Source organism: Anser cygnoides, chromosome 15 (genome assembly GCF_040182565.1).
Source record: "Anser cygnoides isolate HZ-2024a breed goose chromosome 15, Taihu_goose_T2T_genome, whole genome shotgun sequence".
NCBI lineage: Eukaryota > Metazoa > Chordata > Aves > Anseriformes > Anatidae > Anser > Anser cygnoides.
Genome location: NC_089887.1, coordinates 17,503,792 through 17,525,346, shown reverse-complemented (window position 1 = coordinate 17,525,346; position 21,555 = coordinate 17,503,792). Strand labels below are relative to the sequence as shown.

Sequence of the window (21,555 nt, the reverse complement as noted above, 5' to 3'; positions counted from 1 at the left end):
ACTGGTCTGCTGGTTTCCCTGGTGTTGCCACACCCTTATTCTCAGAGCTGGTTGTGTTGCTGCCTGTCTAGCAGCAACAATCAAGTCTATATTTAATCACTTCTTGTGGTCTAATGGTTTGTCAAGAGCTACAAACCTGTAGTCTGGGCAGGATGTTTTTACATTGTCTATCAGAAACCGATGTGTTATTATAGAAATCTCTAATTTTTTACTGTGGTCTATATATAAACAAACTTTTAAAGGTGCTTTTTGGTTTGTGTGTAAATAAGTACATAAAATTCCCACATAACTTCCTATCCAAGAACCACTGCGTTACTAAGATAGAAAAGATCAAGTACTGTTATAGCTCCACCTAGCCACAAAGGATTGGGCCAATCTGAAGTTTAATTTTGTTCAATTCCTTTGAAATATCTTGGGCTTATTACTGAACCTTAGTCCACATTATCCTCTTCACTGTAGAGACATTCTTTTTTGAAGAGAGAATCTGTTTGCCTTTGCAAGATCATACAGTGACACTCATTTTGTAATAGGGAAGATTAATTCTGATTTTGTTGTGTAGCTCAAATTTCTGTCAATAAGCTTTTTTTTTTTGTCTTCAGTACTTACACTGTCATCTGTATTTATTCTTTCCATCAGCACCTTTATTGGGTCAGTTAAAGTGAAGAGAGTGACAGTATTCTCAGCACTTTCTGAAAAAGGGTAGGTGAAGCTTTACAAAGTACGTTAGCTCTGCCACAACTCTGTACACCACAGACTAGAATGCAAGCCCTTTTGATCAGGTGTTTTATGCTCTCTTTATTTATTTATTTTAATCAGGAATCGATGTGCCATTTCCCTATCAAAACTCTCTTTGTTAGCATGGCATAAACGTAAGCTTTAAAAAGTGCCAAATCTGTAAAGGAATTTAAACAGATACGTGATGATCTGCCTTTAATGCCTACTAATTGCCTAGAAATTTAACTGCATCTGAATAAACTAAAACCAGCAAGGAGCAGTTCATGAGGAAGTCTGTTTACCTTTCCAAATCCATCCAGCTGATTCTGCTCAATCTCTTGCCAGAAATCCACATGAACACTGGAAAATCAGTTTGGGTCACAGTCCCCTGGCTGTATGTGCCCTGGCTGTGACTTTTGTCCAGATTAAGCCAGTACTTAGAAATTGCAGGCCTCAGTTGTGCTGAGGTGCAGTACCAGGATTCAAGCTCTCTCTTGATGGCTCTCTAGGTGGAAAGGTGCTTTTGGCTATGTGTCCCAACACATACAAGGACACCGAGTTTGGTGCAGTCAGAGCTCCTCTCAGGAAGCCTGGGAAACACACTAGCATAGAAGGATGTATATAGCACTTCAAAGCACGGTATATCTTCATCCAGAGGTAATTGATCTCACATCTTTTGAAAGAGTATTTTGCTGCGTCAGCTGTGTCTGAGACGCTCATTTAGCCTACAGCTGGTTAAGAACTTGAACACTCATTTACTCTGGGGAACAAGTTACAGCCTGTGTGCTGGCGACAGCTACTGCCTTGTGGATGGTCTGAGAGCAGGCAACACCTAGAGATTTCCCTTTCTCCAAATTCTTACTTTGGTGTAAAGGACTGTAGAATATGGACTGGGCCAAGAAGCAGTTTCTTCACTGTTATTTTTACTAGGATGTTTCACTGGATGTTTGGAAGGTGTCACACTTAAGCCATAGTTTGGCATTTCCTGGTTTTGATCCTCTTTTGTTGTCACATAACCCATCATAAACAAAAAGTGTACATAAGTTATGAAGATTGCCACTGGTCTGCTTTCTGCCCTCAGATGAGTTTAGAGGAGTTCAGCTGTGTCTCTGTTGATGCAAAGGACATCATTTTCCTATTGCCCAACAGAGATCTGTGCTTTTGAGGCGTAAGGATCCTTCTGTCTCCAGGCCACAGGACTGTAATCAGTCCTAAAATGCACATCTTAATACCTACTGATAAGAGATCATTGATTTCTTGCCTCATGAATTAGACTGAGGTGTATAATAAGAAGTATATGATTCTACAGTTATTTCTACCCTACTGGAAGCACTGAAACATGAAAACGCACCTCTGTGTTATATCATCAAATCTATGAGAACAGACTTTCTCTAGAAGATAGAGCTACAACATTTAACAGAGGAAGGCACTATGGAACAAAAGACAATGTATGTTCAATAACCTTTTCCTATTCAGCCAATATCTTACCAATTTTCTTGCATTTGGGTTCTGAAACATCAGCACAACTCTCTACGGAGCCTAAAAATGCTGAAAGAAAAAAACGTGATAGTAAGTGACAGAAATGGAATCCAGTTTGTCATTTTTAAGCGTCCATTGTGGAAACTTATTTTAACTTTTTAAAGTAGAAGGAGATGCTAGCAGTTTCAATTCAGCTATTTCAGAACTGCATGAGTCCAATGTATTAAACATGAATGTGAATAGTCTTATATTATTTTACTACAATAATGAAGTTTGAATTGCGCTTCAGATTTTTTTATTTTTATTTTTTACCAGTAATCAAACATTTTTGCAGTTCTTGCTGTTAAAAAGGGAATAGTTCAACTAATGCTTGCTAAGCTATAGATATACTGAAAACAAAATTAATATCGTCACATGGATGACAAAAAAAGGGGGGAAGAAATATAACACTTAATGTCATGTTAGAGGACAACAAATTCTGCAAATTATGAAGAATGTGCTGGGGGGAGATCTCACTTCCAGCCCATAGAGGATAAACAAAGTCAGAGGAAGCACATCTGCTTATATCAGCGAAGAACTATAGGAGGAATATACTGAGGCTGCTTTTAAAACCAAAGTACCCTAATGCATATTCGGAATCCAAACACCACAGACTTTCAAGCTCTCACCGTTTTTTACTTACTTCTTTTGTGACATTTCTGCATCTTTACATCAGTAAATATCTCAGTGTTTTCAGCAGTCATTTCATCCAAAATAAGGCTCCCTGCTAAAAAGATGAAATATTGCAAATGTCAACCTCTGTTCTCCTAGAAATATTCCAGGAGGAGGTGAAAGGAAGAGAAAGATACCACCAGAAAGCAACAATGAAACATGCTCCAAATAAAAGATGGAAACCAAAAATCATGCAGTAAAATGTATCCAAATCTGTACAATTTGGAAAGCCCTCAGAACTTTGGCCAAAGACTCTCTCACTGTGTGACATTAATGTACTGTGGCAAATTCAGTGGCTACTAATACACAAGTACTTCTCAATGCTCTAATGACAAGCAAAGGATTAAACATCACAGCTGATTCACAGATATTTTTTGTGCGATCTCAGTATTACTGAAGTTACTTGCTCATTTTGTATACGAAAAGGATTAGTTCCTTTAGATGTAGAGTAAAAGGTTCTGAACCATTTATATATTTTGTGTTGTAAGAACTGTGAAGTTATCTATACCAGTCTTCTACAGGCAAAGACATACTCGTGTTGTGTCTCATTTCCTCTAAGATAAATATGAATATTGCCATTCGGTGTAACCAACCCCCCAAATTCTAAATGCACCAGGGAGCAGTAAAAAGCATTTAAGTCACATAGGTTTCTTGTAGCCAGAATTAGTTGTCCTACATATGGTATTACCTTTAGTAAGTTATTCCAAATTACTTTCCCCAAGTGTAAAAGAGGATGTGCAGATATTGTGTGAATCTTTCTCAATCTACAGATTTCCCAGCAGCCACACATTAATATATATACTCTAAAATAGCAAACAGCTGCACCACAGCCAAAACAATGGTTTTGTACAACAAGCCAAGTGATTATCTCTGGTTAAGCACTGGTATGAAGAAATCATTTACTACATGTATATTATACCATCACTGCATTGATCAGGGAGAGAAGTAAAATCTGACATGCCTTCTCAGGCAACTTTGTGCATCCTGGACAGAAAAAAGGGTGCATGAACTGCATTTGTATGCATGATAAGTTCTCTTGGTGGCTCAGGCTTAATGAATACATGTCAATATGTGTCAAGTGCTCAGAATAAGTCCAATGCTGCTTGAGAGCTTATATAGCACTAGGCAGTCAAGCAGTGGATACACTATTGCTTTGATGAGGTGACCTGCAACTTGGTCAGAGATACAACTGCTCTCTTTGAGAAAACCCTTCAAAATACAGAAAATCCTTGGAGTTTTTCAGGACACAGTTCCCAGGTGGAAGAAGGAGGGAGGTGAAAGAGGATACCAGGTGACAGAAACCCTACTGGTATTCTGATTGTGGAGATGAGGAACAATGTAAGATGTTAGCCAGAACACTGTCATGGAGAAAATTCATCTTATTCACATAAATCTTACCAAAAGTGTCTTCCACCTGCTTCTCCTGCTGATCTTTGAGCACATATTCTGCTAATTCAGCTACCAAAAAAAAGAAAAAAAGGAACACAGCAACATCACAGTAAATTGCACAGCAAAACTATTGTAGGTTTACTTCATTAACAGAATTCTCCAGTATAAGTGAAATTAAAGAGTTAAATTAAGTTTTTCTTGTAAATCGTTGCTCAGGAAACAAAGAACATGAGAAAGAAGAAGTGGAGACAGGAAGTGTTAAGCAGAAGGAGCCATTAATAGGAGAGATTTTCCCCTGACAACCACAAACTGTTGTGCATGTTTCCTCACAACTCACAGGTTTAGGTACCACGGTTAGACTTACCGTGCATGAGGACACTTGAATATATGTCATCACTTTAGAGCAAAAATAAAATTTGTAAGAAATAGATATATCAAGTAAGTAGAAAATAATGACCATGTTGACACCAAGCACTTAAAAAAAAAAGTTCTCATACCTATTCTAGCATAAGCTTCTCTGGCATTGGAAGAGAGATATAATTCATCCCCATTTTCATCATTTTCCACTGTACACAGGAAATCCATACTATTCAACTGATCATAGTTGCTGGCATCAATTTCAGAATCTAGAATGAGAAAGGAGTTAGCATTGGGTTCAATGAATACCATAGCCAAAGAAAAATAACAGAAAGCAGGACATGCAGAAAAGGCAGATTTAGCGCTTCAGCATATGGCTTTGGCTTTTTGGTGCATGTTGGCTACCTAAGAACAGAACTGAACTCTCAGTAAACTTAGTTACCCAGAAATCAACACTTTTGTTAAACTCTGAGGATCCACCTCTCCTAGTAAATAAAAATGTTTCAGAACCCATTCCATGACACTAAGGCCTATAGACATGGCCTGGACTCATCCATAATATTAAACCTCTTTGCTCTTCAGTATGTGGTGATACCATCCAAATTCCCTCTTCAGAGTATTTCTGGGTCCATGCTAGCCACAGCTCTGCAGCTAGAAATTGCCTGGGAAAATGCCAGTTGGCCAAGACAAAAAACCTGTCAGGGACTATATTAGCACCTTAACAATGGAGATGTCCTACTTCCCATAACCTGGGCAATGTCTTGACACTGTTTAATTTATCCATGTCTTCTCAGACAATGGGAAGGCTCGGAAGTATTCAAATCAATGAAACATCTCTGGTGTAGTAAGAGTTAGTCTTTTATCCCTACTTCAACCTACTTTCAGTCACTGAGCAAGTGAGGCCATGGCAGTGCAGAAAAACTCCTGCAGATATTAGTAATAGAAGTTGAGAGAGCAAAACTCAAACTGGAAAATAATTAATTACAAAGATGATTCCGGATTCTGGTGCTCAGTTTTGCATTGATTTGCACATGCACCTGCTGACACTGGTCACTCAGGAAAGCAACGAGGATGTGAAATGATATCACTCAAATTTGGTAACTTTTTATGCCTATCTGACACATAACTATAGGACTTCATATCTGGTATACACTAACTTGTGTTCTTTTATTGCCACTCTCAACCCATAATCCAGCTCATTTGTTTCAAATAAGCTCAGCTATTGCTCCACAACACAGTCAGCAGCATAGACACGCTCTCATACCTTTATGCCAACAAACTCAGGGAGAACAGAACATTCCACAATGTCCACACCAGCTCAGGAGCAGAATTTGAAAGCCGAGGCCAACCTTCTAACCTGCTTAGCTGCAGCAACTTCTATGTAAGGAACTACCACCTTTCCACCCTGGTCTTTCTGCTTTCTCCATCACAGAATAAAGAAATTATTGGTCTGTGCTCTGAAAAGCTCTAAAACAGCATCTTCTAATGCACATCTATTGTGTTGGTGCCTTAGGATCTGAGTTGGAATCTGAGGGACACCTCCCACCTGACCAGGTTGCTCCAAGTCCCACCGAACCTGGCCTTGAACGCTGCCAGGGATGGGGCATCCACAGCTTCTCCGGGCAAGCTGTTCCAGTGCCTCACTACCCTCATAGTGAAGAATTTCTTTATTATATCTAATCTATATCTACTCTCTTTTAGTTTAAAACTATTTCCCCTTGTTGCATCACTACACACCCTAGTAAAGAGTCTCTACCGATCTTTCTTGTAGGCCCCCTTTATATTTTGGAAGGCTGCTATAAGGTCTCCCCAGAGCCTTCTCTAGGCTAAACAACCCCAACTCTTTCAGCCTCTCTTCTTAGGAGAGGTGCTCCAGCCCTCAGATCATCTTAGTCACCCTCCTCTGGACCCACTCTAACAGTCCTGTGTCTTTCTTGTGCTGGGGACACCAGATCCAGACACATGGGATCTCACAAGGGTGGAGCAAAGGTGGAGAATCCCCTCCCTCAACCTTCTGGCCACACTTTTTTGATGCAGCCCAGGATACGATTGACTTTCTGGGCTGCAAGTGCACATTGCTAGTTCACATGAAGTTTTTAATCCACCAATCCACCAAGTACCTTTCCACAGGGAGGCTCTCCATCCATTCATCCCCCCAGTCTGTACTGATGGTTGGAATCGCCCCAACTGGGGTGCAGCACCTTGTGCTTGGCTTTAAATACATAGTAATTTATGGAAGGAGTTGCTATTTTATATACAGATAGTCACAAAGTTATCATATTGTAAAACTAAGTGTCTGTTGAATTTAGTCCAGCCACCACGATAAACTGCCATTAGATGGCTTAATCTAGAGGAGATGGCAGTGACTTACAGCATGACAGCTAAACTATTCAAGGGCTTTTTAGTGTATTACTAACCTGCAAACAAGTCACCCTCTTCATTTCCAGATGACTTAGGGTCTAAGAGAGTAAACAGATGCACTGGATCGATGTCACTGTGCAGCAAATCAAGATAGCCATTTTCACACACCAATGCTGAATCCATGATTTGTCTCTTGCTGTCTGAAATCAAATCACAAAACAGTTAGCTATGATGAAAGTCAACGCTTCTGTCAACCAGAATTACAAGTCTGCTGCTGCGGCTTTCTGTTGACCACAAGGCATTAAAATCTTAATGCTGTGGAACTGGTACTGCTAAAAAAGCCTTGAGCTGAGTTATAACCCTGAATTACTTAAAATTATAGATCCAGATGCAGCTTTCAACAAGACCTTTCCATTTTTTACCCAAATCAGGGGAGTGGGATACTGCAGTCTAACCATCTGGGCCTAAAGCTCCTGGGAATAAGTTATGACTTCTGTAAGTTCATTAGTATATAAGTGATGCAAGCACAGACTCAGCAGGTACTGGGGGAATGAGAAGACTGCAGTGAAGATGATGGAAAAAGAATCCCATTCTGTACTGGTATGACAATTTCTTCTTAGGGTCAGCAGCTTCTGGCTGGGATGCTATATCCCAGTTCCTGAGACCTGCAGGTAGCACTAGGAGACATCTCCTCAGCACAGCTAAGAACAGTAAAAGATTGAACAGTTGCTTCATAGAATTCTTCCCCAGACCTTATGGCTGATTGTGTATGGTCAACTTGAGAATTCATTTCTGGTAACAGGGCATTCACTGCAACTGTGGAATTTATCACAGTTATTTTAAAATCCATTTTCTTTCCAAACATCAATATCTGTTGGGACCAGACAAAAAATTATTCATACTACATACATCTCCAGAACTCATGTGAGTACTTACTCATGAGCTAAGAATTGCTATAGCGTTTCAGAGTACCATACAGAACCCAGACAATTCTCACTGCTCTAACATGCTCCCTGCTGCAGCCACCAGTGTTTATATGGGCTAAGAACTGCTTAGGTTGCTGCAGCTATATTTTTTGATAAAGTTTCTCTCTTCCTCCACTTCATTTTCTTCTATTACTTCCAGTTACTGCAGGAGGCACCAGAATAAACTCAAACACTCCTCCTGGGTATTCCGTAAGTAGTGTAATAACTGTACATGTTGGTTATTCATCATCTTTATCAAACTATTTCCAAAACAAATATTGGCTTTTCAGTGTTTACAGATCCTTGATATGAATGCTACCTGGGCTGATGATCCCAGTCATTAACTCCACCATAATACCCAGATGCCAACGTGAAACGGACGACGGGCAAATTTTCCAGTCGGTATTCTGTTAAAATGGCCACAAACTGCAACCACGCGAAGTTTCAGATTGGCATCAAGAACCATGTTTTGCAATGAAGGATACTTATAATACAGTTCTCCAATATTCTGCCTTTAGCAGAATGCCATTGATGTCCCTGGTTGCACACATCTACTTTGCTAAGGTGGCAAATGTGGAGCAACCTGCTGGACCATCAAGTCTACCTGCAACAGCAAAAATAAATACAGCTCTGACAAAAGGAAGCAGGCAGACCTAGTGACACTGCCACAATCTGCTTTGTTATGAACTAATCCTCATTCCTCCCACAGCCCTATGTGGGGTTGTCCCTTTGTAGAGCTTTGAAATGGACCGCTCTGCATCCTGCCAGGGAAGACACCAGAATCTAGAGCCAAACCTTAGGACAGGCAGTGGACTTAGTGAGGCCCCACATGTAGGAGTGACCTACAGTCAGGTAGTTCTCCTTTTTCATGTTGTGTGGCCTCATATTCGTTACCAACATCACAAAATTTTGAAGTTATTGCCTGCCCTGCTATAAATGGAAAGCAGAAGCTGACAAACCTTTGTGAGAACGAGGAATGTGGCAAATTTTCAATTTGCTGCTGCATTTTACACTGCCACGTTCTGTGTTGAATTAACAGAAAACCTAAACACAGTCAGGCCTTTCAGAATACCAGGTTTCCACACTGTGAATAACGCTGTTGAAGCATTACATCTGATTCAATATGATTTTGGGGTTAGAGACAGAGAACTAATTAGCAGAAGCTCATAAGTTTCATGGTCCTGGGTGACCTGCTCCAGGAGTAGCAGGGTTGGAGCAGATGACCTCCAGAGATCCTCTCCAACCTTAACCATTCTGTGATCCTGTGAAGCTGTAAAGGGAATGCAAGACAAACAAATTCATTACTCCTTCCAAGTTCAGCAATTAGTAAAGTGCTTGATTACAGCAGATGAAGAAAAGGGCAAGTACGATGGATAAAGACTAAGTAGGCCTTCTTAGTCTTCATGGAAATGAAAAGTTTTATTTAACTCATAATCGTAGAGCTTTTGTTATTTTAAAGCTTTCTTTCAATGGCATTTCCACGTGGTTAAATATATAAGTAATGCACAATGTTTTGCATTACGAGGTCAAGGAGTCAGGAAGCAGCCAAGAGGAATTCTAGAGACTTCCACCAGCTAGAGAGGTGAAAATTAAAAACTAAGAGGTACTATAACCCAGCAGCACAGGAGTGAGAGAAATGTAGCCTTCTACCTAGGGAAGAACGAAGACTACTACTCTTTTAAAAATGAAAAACTTAAATATTTCTCTTTTTTGCTTCAGTTTACCCTCTTTTGTTTTTTTCCTTCATTGCATTGGGCTTGACACAAATGTACATGCAGCTGCCTTTCTATTGACTACACTTGATTTTGGATGCTGTAATTTCTTTCTTCAGCTGAACCAAGAAATTCTTATCAGCAGCTGTGCTGCTGTGTTAAAATGATGGTGGGACCACTAATAGCACTTTGTCCAAGGCTGCAGGGAAAAAGAAGGGAATTTTGGAAAGATTTCTACATAACAAGAGAGACAGAGGCAAACAGGATTGTGCCCCAGGGACAGCGAGTGTTTGGCTGCGGGTTGGAACTGAAGCACAGAAAATGAAACCTGACATTACTAAGCATGTTTACAACAGCAATTGCTTTCCCATGGCTTCTCCTTTTTTCTCACTGCAACCCACTGAATCCAGCAGCCCACTGTCTGAGACCACAGGGGAATATGTTCTCTATCACTCGGACACTTTCTTGGTTGTTTCCTACACGATTCTAATTTAGCTTACTCATAATACAGTCCCTTTGGGGTGCCATGCAATGCTGCCAAAAGGGGCATATGGCACACTTTCACATCACAGGACTAAGAAGTGTCATCACTGTCCCTGTGAATTAAGGTTTGAGCATCGCATTCCCTGTGTTAGAGCTGTGACTGCTGCTCTCAGCCAGCTCTCAGGGGAACAACAGAGGCCTCGCATCACCTGGGATGCCAGTGTTCTCATTTGTGGTCAGCGTCTGTGCACAAAGTGGAAGTGCTGGGTGGAGTTAGACAGGATGCACTTCCCAGTGTATTTCCAGGCCTTTCAGAAAGTTCAATCCTTTGTAGCGTGGACCCTTGTTAAAACTATTTTTTGTGTCTTTAAATATTGAAGTAAAACCTCCTTCCCACAGCAGTCTATACACTCCAGCTCCATCACTATATGCAATAGACTCGTGTTCCCTTTGCATTACCTCTACAATGATTCAGCACATAACTGTTGCAGCAGGGTTTCTACACAGGATGCATTTGTGTTAATGCTGTATTCTACTCATACAGCACAACAATATGATTCATTTGCAAGACTCTCGGAGGTTTTTGTTCAGTGCTATTTCAGAGCACAAGCAAAACCATAAGAATTAACAATGCTGGAAAAGTAGTAAAAGAAATAGTGAGCATCACCACACCAGGACAAAGAATCCAGCTGAAGAAGCAGTAGGTGTTCACTTAAACACAGACAAATCTTAAGATTTAGATGGGGCATTTTAGATTTCAAAAGATAAAGGGAATGGTTGTGATTTGTCATTTGGCCCCAATTATTTGACACCAAGTAATGAATTCTGCTACTAACTAAAACCAAATGGTAATTAAGAGAAAGGAGAAGGTTTATACAAAGACAATAATGTAAAGTTTTCTCCAAAAAGGAGGCAGATGCTTCTGAAGAGATCGTTAGGGGGGTTCCTTTCCCTAACTCTGTTGACAGCTGAACTAACAGGTAAGAAAGCATTCTTCCCACATGAGTATAGACATTAAAAAAAAATAATAATAATAAAAAAAAAAGTAATTTCAGGAACAGAGGAAAGCCCCCCTGCAATTTAATTTTCATACCAGTTCAGGAAGCTGAGGGTAATTCCTAGCAGGACAGTAGCAGTGCCAGGTAAATCACACATTTCGTAACTGGAGGATGACATAACATTACTACTCCAAATCTTAGGTTATAGAAAGACAAGAGAGTGGGACTGTCATAAAGACAGGAGGTTAAAACAAAATCACACAAATATTACTTTAAAAATGTTATTATGTGCTACACTTAGGATGAATCTGAGTTAAGCAAGCTGACAAAAAAAAAACAAGCTCTATCAAACTATCTAACTATGCATTTCAGTGAAACACTGTTACTTAGAGCTAAAAGCTCAGTAACATCAGCCACAACTTTCAAGACTTTTTTTTTTTTTTAACAACTTTCTCTTGATCTGCTCTCTTTGTATCCCTTGAAGGTTACTGTGCCTGTGTGATCCATAACCCACAACACAAACCAGAAGGCAGGGTCATGTTTCCTGAGTTTTGCCCCACGTGGTGTTTCAGGGTGATGCCCTCTGGGGTATGGGCAGGTCATCAGCAGCACAAGTCCCCTCCATGCTACAATAACTGTCTCTCCTCTCCCCATGTCCATCACCAGCAATTCCTCTGCTCCGTGGGTACCAAACAGCTTTTTCTTTCAGAGAAGGTCTGATGGTTCTTAAACTGTGGATAATGGTGCCCAAACTATATTTAGCTTTGAGAGTTTGGGTTTCTGTTTCAGATCGGTGAAAAAGCTTATATGTCTGAAAGCCTGTTCATCTTTTCCTGTTGTATGACATGATTTAATAAAAGACACTACTTTTACCTACAGAATGTACCTGGCCCATGCAGTATTAACTTTCCGTGGGCTTTATAGTCTAAAATGAAAGAACAGAGATGATGCCAGAAAAAAAGCAGCACTATATCCTGTCTTATTGCCCTTTGTCTCCTTTAGGTGAGTTTAAAGAAGTTAGAAAAAGTGTAAGTATCAAGTAGAAGGATTTTCTGCCTTTCAATGAACTTTGCTGTATGGTGACCAACACAAATTAAAAACAAAATCCAACCAGACAAAAAACAAAAGTCCTGCCTGGAAGATAGCCGAAAGCAGGCAGACTGATCATGTGCTGTCCTGCAGGTGCCATAGCTGGGAAAATATTTGAGAGCAGAATCTGCCTTCTGAAGCCAGTATTGCCTCTGGTGTCACAGCTGTGCTCATCTCGCCCATCTCAGCAGCGAGGTGATATAAAGTGGTATAGCAGACACCTTGCCTTCTTTTGTCAGACCAACTACCTTTGCATTCGGAGACTTTCTTCAAGACAGAGCTCTAAGACTGGAAACAAGCCAGTGTTTTCTAATGCTCCACGGTTTCACTTTCAATACAAGCAAAATTTGTACAAAGAACAAGTGCATTCCTCTCAAAATCGGAAAGAAACTATAACAAGCTTTCAAGCAATTAACAGGGCTGGACACAAAACAAAATCGCTGAAAAGTCTCCAAAACTTCACCCACTCAAATTCAGACTTCATCCCACAAATACTTCAGGACCAGATACTGACACACCGCTGTTACCAATATTCACAGCAGGCAATATAAGATGGATTTACCATGACAAAAGCACAGCATTCAAGAATTGAGGAAAAACTGACCTTAGGAAAGCAGACGGTTCCTGTTCCTTCACTCAGGATTCAGCACCAGAAAAGCAGGAGAGCTGCTGTCACTGCCTAGGGCTCACAGAAAGTAACAGCAGAAAGGAGGAAATGAGCCAGGCCAGTCACAGCAGAAATGCTAGAGGCTTAAGGGGAATTCCAAAGAGGAAAACCAAGAGGAAGCTCCCTTCTGGCAGCCCCTGTAGAATAAGCGTGGGTAACCTGTCACTTGCCACAGCTAAGAAGAGCCTGTGCTTCTCACCCCGTAGGAATAGAATGATTTATTCTGGTGGAAATTGGATGGGTGTCAATAGTAACAATTTTCAGTGCCCTCCAGAATGCTCTTTGTAGTTTTATTCTGGTTCAAACCTGTCCTAAAGTCACGCTGTTAAACAGTCCATCAGTAAGAATAAAGCAAGCAGCATGCAAACACTCTTACCTTGCAGCTTGATGTGCTCATACAAAAATGAAAGTACCTTTCACACATTCACTGGTTTGCTCTCTTCTCCAAGTGTCTTTTGCCATTGGTCCAAAATGACATGTACAATGTTCTGTGAAATGTAAAGGTTGTCTGGCTTACATACGCTGTTCAGAGTTTGCTGTGTGGTAGACAGCATTTATTCATTTAATGAATCTCAAACTGAGTCACACCTTTATAGTGCCTATCTGGCTTAAGACACAGATCCTTTTGAAAGCCAACTTACCTAATGAGTGTTCCTACCACGATACCTATAACAGCTTCTGTGTGTCTCTGCAACCCTGTTTTCCTATTTTTCTACTTTTTTTTTTTACTATGCATAGACCTACACAAGTTAGAAAATAATTATGAATTTATTCTCAAATGAGCAAGTATTTCTTCTAGTACTATTCCACCATCAACAGCTTATAACAAAGATCCAGAGTTTGAAGAGGGAAGGAAGTGGGATTTGATGAAGTCAATGGCTTCCAAGACTCGTGAGGTAAAATTTTGGTCAGCTTCTTGGTAACACTGGCTTCTGCACAAGGCAGCATGTCCTATCAACAAAGCAGCTGCTGACCTAAGCCTTTTCCCTTTGCAGAGGAGCTCCACTTCCACCAGCTTCTCATGCTCACAAGAGATGATGTTTCCTTCCTGGGAGCAGCTGATCATAATACAATCTTTGCATGGAAAACCCCTACAACAGTTAAGAGGATAATTGTTAACTCTGTTCTAATGCACAGCACAACCCCACAAGTTATAAGCTCCTTTACCAGCCTTGCAGCCAGATTTCTTTATCAGCTTCTGAGGCCGTAATTCCATGAGGTAAGTGATTTACTTCAAGGATGACAGTTTGGGGAACAAAAGAGTTCAGCTGTTTACTGTGACTCCAGTTCACATGAACTACAGTAAACAGTGGTTGTCCACTTTTTGCACAATGACTACAGCTGATTAGAAACAGCAGAAATCAATGGATGGAGTAAATCAGAATACTAGTTCATCTAGTGGACTAATCTATAATGACGGTCTTAGAGTGTAAAGCAGACTAGAAAACAGGAGGCTATGAGAGCCAAGAACTAACTGGCTGAACTCCTCAGATGACCATCACCTTCTGTGCTTCAGTTTTTGCTGATCCAAAACAAAGACACGCTGCTCTATGGCAAAAGGAACAAGCAGAATATATCAATAGGTATTGAAAGCACTGCAAAACTGATGTCAATGATGCACTTTGCAAGAGAAGGAAAGCTGGGGCTTTCTCACCCAGAAATTTTAAACATCCTTTTCAGGTAAGAGAAACATCTGCAAAACTACTAAGCAGTGAGAAACCTGCTGGTATCAGTCTGTTCCTGACCCGAGCTGTCTTTGCACAGTGAAACCGTCATTGAACATGTGTCTGAAAGTGAACAAATTGGAAAAGGAAAGTTAGAAAAAAAATTGCTTCAAGGGAAGGCTAATACAGTTTGAGCCTCTTTGTGATAAATTTGTCTTTGAAACCACTTCTTTTAAATTCATCTCTGTACTACAAAATCTATAGAACAGTGACAATGGTCGAACATGTGATGGAGGAAGACTAATGCTTCTTCTGATGCACTCTGGTTTCCCTCTGTCGCATCTCAAATTCAAGCTTTGTGACAGAGGCACAGAGCCAGGCACAACAGCATCAAGATCTTTGAATGGAGATTTTAGTTGCTACCATTACAAAAATGAGAAGGAGTGGCTATCTTTATGAACACATCAGAGATGTAATTAAAAACAGAAAACAAACTATATATACCCCCAGCTTAAGTGACACTAGGGTACTTGCTACGATATTCTACATTTAAATATAACTTGTTGGCATTAATTTGACTGTAATAACAGCATTAAGGTCTTCTGGTTAAGTATTTTTCCTGAACTATCTTAAGTTTTTCATTAGCACTTCTTGTACTTTCAGCAATACCCTGAGAAATAATGCCCAATGCTGTATTTTAGGAGAAGAAAAAGTTTGCACCCACAATAGCATCCAAGGTCCTCCCATCAGTTTTACAGGACTATCTGGGTATTCTATTAAGCATTCTTTTATTCTCCTTTTTGAGTTGCTTGCTTTCATAAAAGTAATTCTGAATACTATAATTTAAGCTGGGGTTCTGTTGTTTCACATAAAATGGTCCATGTTAGGATTGTCCCAGTACTACTCCTGTTCTTCACTACATACAACATTAATTTGTTGTATGTAAATTACATACATGATAAGGTCTCCACATTTCTATGTCTCCTACTGCCCACTAAGAATCTCAGATTTCTTGAATCCAGATTCATAAGTCTTTAAGTACTTCCTGTCCTTAAGTTTGCAGCAGTCTGTTATAGGGATTGTAATTTTTGTGCTTATAGACACCTGGAACTTGCAACAGAGTGCATTCCCCCCAGTACATGCTTGACAAATATAAGGGATTTCCCCACATCAGTCGTCAGGATGAACAGATCATCATTAACAAATGCTGCTCAGACTATCAGTGGCTGGGATGTCAGTTGAGAAAAATTGATCTTAGCATAGTCTCCTTAATCTATTTTGCATTTTGTGTTCTGCAAAAGAAGGCAAAGAATAAGTCATTATGGCCTGACTGTAAAGGGATATCTGGGTGTTACCCTGAATGGGTGGATATGCTTTAGCTGCTGTTGAATTACATTTGTTGCTTTTCTCTTCCTTACCTGCTCTCCACTGATGCACTTTGTACTATGTCACAATGCAATCTCAATATGCAATTAACAAAAGTAAATCTTTAACAATGCAAAAAAGAAGAAGCTGACTTACCAGACATGTGCTTGGTTCCTGTTGGCTCATTATCTGTGATGTTTTGAGGTCTACTGCCACAGAAGTTTAAACAAGAGTGGGGAATCAAAGTATTCCAATACAGGTCCCATTTCTCCACAAATGTCAGAGAAATCTTCCTTGCAAGGTCTTCTTTATCTTTTTCATGGAGCAAGGCCTGATGGTACTCCTTGGATATCACATGTTCTTTCAGCATAAGGTTAAGCAATGCATGGTCATCAGAAGCTGTAGCACCTGAAAGAATCTTCCTTATTCTGGGCAGGATCTCCTTAAAAAGATTCATACCTGCAGCTGTGGGTGCTTGAAGGAGGTCTGAGCAAAATCTGAATTGCTTCAATTAAAAGTAACAAAAAAAATAAATCTACTCAGTCAGCATCAAAAAGATGAAGTGAAAAAAAAAAAGTTCAGAGACTTTGGCTTGCAGTAGCAGAGGTGTTTCCTCATTTCATTAAGCCTTTAAATAACATTTCCAAGAACAAATAGCTTCTTCATGAAATGACAAAACATCATAATTCTTCCAAGCATTCAATTCATAAAAGATTTTTCAAAATCAGCAACATGATCATCTCACAAAATAACTAAAAAACATTTGTTCCATTAAAGAACAACTGCTACAGCTGTATCTTTTTCTCCCAGCAGAGCTGGAATGTAGATGCACTAGTGGACCCAGCTAGGCCACTGCTAAATCAGAACGGTACCAGAAGCTTCAGCACAAAACATATCCTCTGCAAGAGGTATAAGTTTAAAACTCAGAGACTTCAACACAGAATTAGAGATTCAGTTGGGAATTAATCTTGCTTTCACAAAAGTCAAACAAGTTAGAACCAGGGTAAAAACTCTGAGGTAGAAAATGATTCCAAATCTGGCTCTGGTTTCTGCCACATCTGAAGTTACGAGATTGAAAAAAGTAATTAGAAAAATTGGTTATGAGTTCCATATATTCTTATTCAAAGGTAACATACTTGTATTCCAAGGGGTGGATACTTTAAATTAAATTCCTTAAAGAGAAGTTTTAAAGTCCCCAGTTCAAAAGAGTACCAAATCTTCCATAAAAGTAACTCCAAATCTGCTACCACCTGACCCCTCACCTCAGCTCAAAACTAGTAAGAAATCTTTTTTAATACTAGCTTCTTGAGTAATTTCTTGCTCTTCAAGAATAGGCAGTGTGTAATTAGAATGCTTCTAAAATTCACAAAATGGCTGACAGTGGAAGGAGCCTCAGGGCCCATCTGCTCCCCCCTGCCCCAGCAGGACCACCACGAGCAGGGGGCCCAGGCCCATGTCCAGGTGGCTTTGGGAGATCTCCAAGGAGGAGACTCCACAGCCTCTGTGGGCAACCTGGGCCAGGGCTCCGGCACCCGCACAGCACAGAAGTGCCTCCTGGTGCTCAGAGGGAGCCTCCTGTGCTCCGGTTTGTGCCCACTGCCTCTGGGCCTGGCCCTGGGCACCACTGAGCAGAGCCTGGCTCCATTCTCCGTGCACCCTGCCTTCAGGGGTTTGTAGGCATTGGTGAGATCCCCCTGAGCCTCCTCTTCTCCAGGCTAAGCAGGCCCAGCTCACACAGCCTCTCCTCACAGGAGAGATGCTCTGGTCCCTCCATCAATTTTGTGGCCTTATGTTGGACTCTGTCCAGTATGTCCAGGTCTGTCTCATCCTAGGGGGCCCAGCACAGGACCCAGGACACCAGGTGTGGCCTCACCAGTGCTGAGCAGAGGGGAAGGCTCACCTCCCTCCACCTGCGGGCAACACTTTGCCTAATGCAGCAGAGAACACCATAATAAATGCTTCTTAACGGTGATTCGTTTTCCTTATCTCTACTCAAAACTTTCTACTTACTGATCTATATGATATGTTGCAGCATCTTATTTTTGGGAGCTGTTTATGTTTAGGGAGGTGTTTTAGGATAGAAGACAGCAGTGGGTAAATAAACAGTTACCCATTACTGACATTTCAGTTTACACCACAGCTCTTTATTTTTTTTTTAAAAAAAAAAAACACTTTGTTTTTAAATATCTGACTGTTGGAGCAGAATATACAGCTTTAAAATACATACTGGGGCAAAATTTCTAGGGCTGTTTGGGGGCTTACGGACGGATGGATCTTTAACATCCAGTCTGCTACATGGCTGCCTAAACAAGCCTATAGGCTGAGTATGGGATTAAGATTGAAATATCTAATTATTTTTCTCATTATTTGCTTCTCAGTTTTACTACCTTGAATATTTCCATGATTACTTTTCATCATCAGACACATTTCAAAGTGGAGCAATAATTCTACCTAGTTAGAAACAACACACTGAGAGGAATTTGCTAAATCTTTATAAAAGTTTGAAGTACACAACTGAAAACTCTGGTTAAGATCTAAAATATCTTTGTAGACAAAAAATAATGTCAAGTTCTTTCCAAATGTTCATGTTTATGTTCAGTATCAGGAAATACACGCAAAACATAAGAAAAATAAGGAACCTCATTATCTAGCAGTACAATTTTGACTTGCAGTGCAGGTAGGTAACAAGTTTTACTGTAACTATTTAAATGGCAACTGAGAAAAGCAAATTGTTTTCCTTAGGGGAAAGTAAATCCCTTCGATTTCATTTTTTTCAGGCATATTGATGTTTTACTCATGCCAAATAATGTTTTTTAAATGTATTTTCCTTTAAAGTTGCTGCTTACATTGATTCAAAACAGGAGAGAACATTAGTTCTGTTGAAGCATAAATAGTAAGATGGAGCTCTCTGCTCGGAGCAGTACTGAAAAATACTGTTTCCTTACTTTTATCAACGTAAAGCTGTACTGAATAAGATGCCTCCACATGTACATTATCATGAGTGGAGCACATGTGGAAGGCAGCTGGAAGCCTGCCTGCCTTGCAGAAAGTTGGGAACTGCTTGCTATTAGAGCAAACCTGAATGAGTTTACCACAGTTTGGGGAGAAGAGATGGTTTCAATCTCAGCTTCTCCTGTGATCTGTACTCTTGAATGGGCATGATAGGTTAAAAAGAAAAAAAAAAGTATTATCTCCATTAGTTGGCCTGAGAGGTTTTCAGAAGCCTTTCTCAGCATCATTAGTCATGTTTTAGGCCCCTCTAGTCAGCAGTTCTCCTGACTGAGAAGTTTCCTTCTTGATGCAAAATGAAGAGAGTCCAAGCAACATGGGAAGCTGTCTATTAAAAGAAGAAAGTCAATTTAAACTGTAATCCTCTGCCAGTCTCTGCAGCTCCTTGACTTGCTGCACCTTAACTCTTGTAAAAGCTAGGTACAGAAAGCCTTGCCCAATGCTCCAGGGCATAAGTGTGTTTGACTGGCACGAGGGGTGTCAGAGGGGAAGAAATACAGTAACACGGGGATGGCAGATTTCATTTTGTGGGCAAACAACGAACTTGCATCCATGGGATAGTTTCCTCCAGATGTAGAAAAGCAAGGAAATATCTTGTGATGCTTAATCAGGATTGCCACTTAAGCATGAGGAAAGTAGATTTTCTGTGTTTCAAGCCTTAAACAGTTTCCACCTGCAAATGTACCCAGGGAATGTCCTGCACAAAGAGGAGATTATAGGCTTTTCAACCCAAATACATTTTTTTTTCTGTTATACTTAGATTTAAGACAGATCCAAAGTGGGATTGCCTTCACACAGGTGTGAGTGTATAAGGATCTCAATTGATCCCTGTGTTTTACTCTTCCTATGTGTTTTCAGGATTCCCGAGTTTTCCAAAAATATATCCAAGATCATTGGTTGGGATGCATTTTTTACACAGCTGTCCCCAGCTTTGCTGGGCTATAGGCAAAGGTATCAAGTACTAGAAGAACTCTGCCTTTGACTTTAAAAAATGATTATCTTGTAGCTGTAAGCAAAATGAGCAGCAGGGGATTACAGTTACATTAAGCCTTGAAAACTTCACTTGACTTCTAGCACTGCTACTTTTCTATTTTGAAAAAAAATATGATAAAATATTTCTATTTCTGCTTTTGTTTTTGCATTTATAAAATAAAAAAAAATCTCTTACTAACTTGACACCAGGTAAAATCTACTAAGGCTTGTGATATAGCCAGATGCCAGGTACTGAAGGCCATAACCTCACCTACACTGGTACACTTTCAGCTGTATTACTGTCCCTGGGAAGACCAGAGAAATTAATTGCCAACATTTTACTATGGTTATTTGGATTTCAAAATTAGCTGTAGACTAATATTTACTTAGAAGTGATACTTCCTCTCAATGCAGAGAAATCAAAAGCACGAGTTCTCCTTTTTAAGTAACTTTCCTCTTTAAAATGTATCATAGCACAAACAATGTGTGTGAAAAAGAGAACTAAGTCAGACTGTGCATTTTTGCTATTTACTGCTTATGTTGCCACTATTTAGCACCTTCTATAGCTAAGGCAGAACACTAGATTTCTTCTCCTTTTGACTTCAAGAGAAGACTACCATAATGATCCTTAAAAAGCGATACAGCTGCTATGCAGAATCACTTACCTACATACATGTGTCAGTTAAAGAGAATTCTTAAAACAAGAAGGGAAGCTGTGACCCTGAATACACACATTCATCTGTGAAGCAAAGAAATGAAATGCTGATGCCAATATACTACACAGCTTGAATCATTACAATCAGAAAGCACAGAAATTTGATGAACAGACTTTTCAGTCCATGAAAAATTGTTCAACCAACAGTATGTTAGTGCTATGATAAGCCTGGAAAAAAAGGGTTTCCCCCCAAAAATGTGGTATTGAATCCAATTTATGGCCAGTGACACTAGCTGACTGGAAAACCAGAAACAACAGCTCACTCAACATTAAAGGTATTTTCAATGAATTAAGTTAACACATAACGTAGTATCCACTGAAATCAATTGGGTCTTTGCTGCAACATCCATGAGCATTAGAGAATGCTGCCCTTAGTGAATGTCTACATATCAGCATCCCCCCTAACTTTGTTGCATTTTACAATGCTGGACTATGGAAACTTGCTTTGAGTGAATATTAGAATGGAGACTTCTGTTACCAATGTAATTTTATTTTATTTTTTTGTCACGTGTACATAACCAGGATTTCCTAAGCAATTTTCTGTAAAAGTCCTTCAGCAACCTTCCACACTGATGCCTCTAGTATTACCCACCATATTGCTTCCCAAACAATATGAAGAGCCTCAGTACTGCAGTAGGAAGCCTGCAGGTGAGATACATAGAGCCCAAGGTGACACACTGCAACACTGCTGGTCATACTGGCTATTTCCCCAGAATATATTTGTCTCAGTTGAGGTTAGAAACTCAAAAGGTAGGGAATTTCCAGTCTAGCAAGTCTAAAAGATTAGGACTGCAAATATTTGTGATCATTCAAAATCTCCCAAACTTGACAACCATTCTCAGAAAACTGACGGAGCAAAGCAGGCTGAACAAAAGAACTGTTAGATGACTGCTTGACAACATCCT

The 21,555-nt window shown here is 40.0% G+C and overlaps 1 protein-coding gene across 3 annotated transcripts in view; it reads right to left on the bottom strand.

Annotated features, from left to right (window-relative positions):
* Positions 1 to 16,478, bottom strand: part of CIITA (class II major histocompatibility complex transactivator) — a 33,887-nt gene extending 17,409 nt beyond the window's left edge. The window contains exons 1-7 of one of the 3 annotated variants that reach the window (XM_048053762.2): positions 16,111 to 16,245; positions 13,302 to 13,413; positions 7,068 to 7,211; positions 4,791 to 4,919; positions 4,303 to 4,362; positions 2,876 to 2,959; positions 2,203 to 2,262 (exon numbers count right to left, since the gene is read on the bottom strand). In XM_048053762.2, coding sequence (XP_047909719.1) covers positions 2,203 to 2,262; positions 2,876 to 2,959; positions 4,303 to 4,362; positions 4,791 to 4,919; positions 7,068 to 7,194 — 460 coding nt within the window. In that variant the 5' untranslated portion in view covers positions 7,195 to 7,211; positions 13,302 to 13,413; positions 16,111 to 16,245. Of the gene's footprint in view, positions 1 to 2,202; positions 2,263 to 2,875; positions 2,960 to 4,302; positions 4,363 to 4,790; positions 4,920 to 7,067; positions 7,212 to 12,862; positions 13,013 to 13,301; positions 13,414 to 16,110 lie in introns of those variants that run through there. The other 2 variants (XM_013189456.3, XM_048053761.2) reach the window with 2 other exon arrangements.
* Positions 16,479 to 21,555: the final 5,077 nt, after the last annotated feature.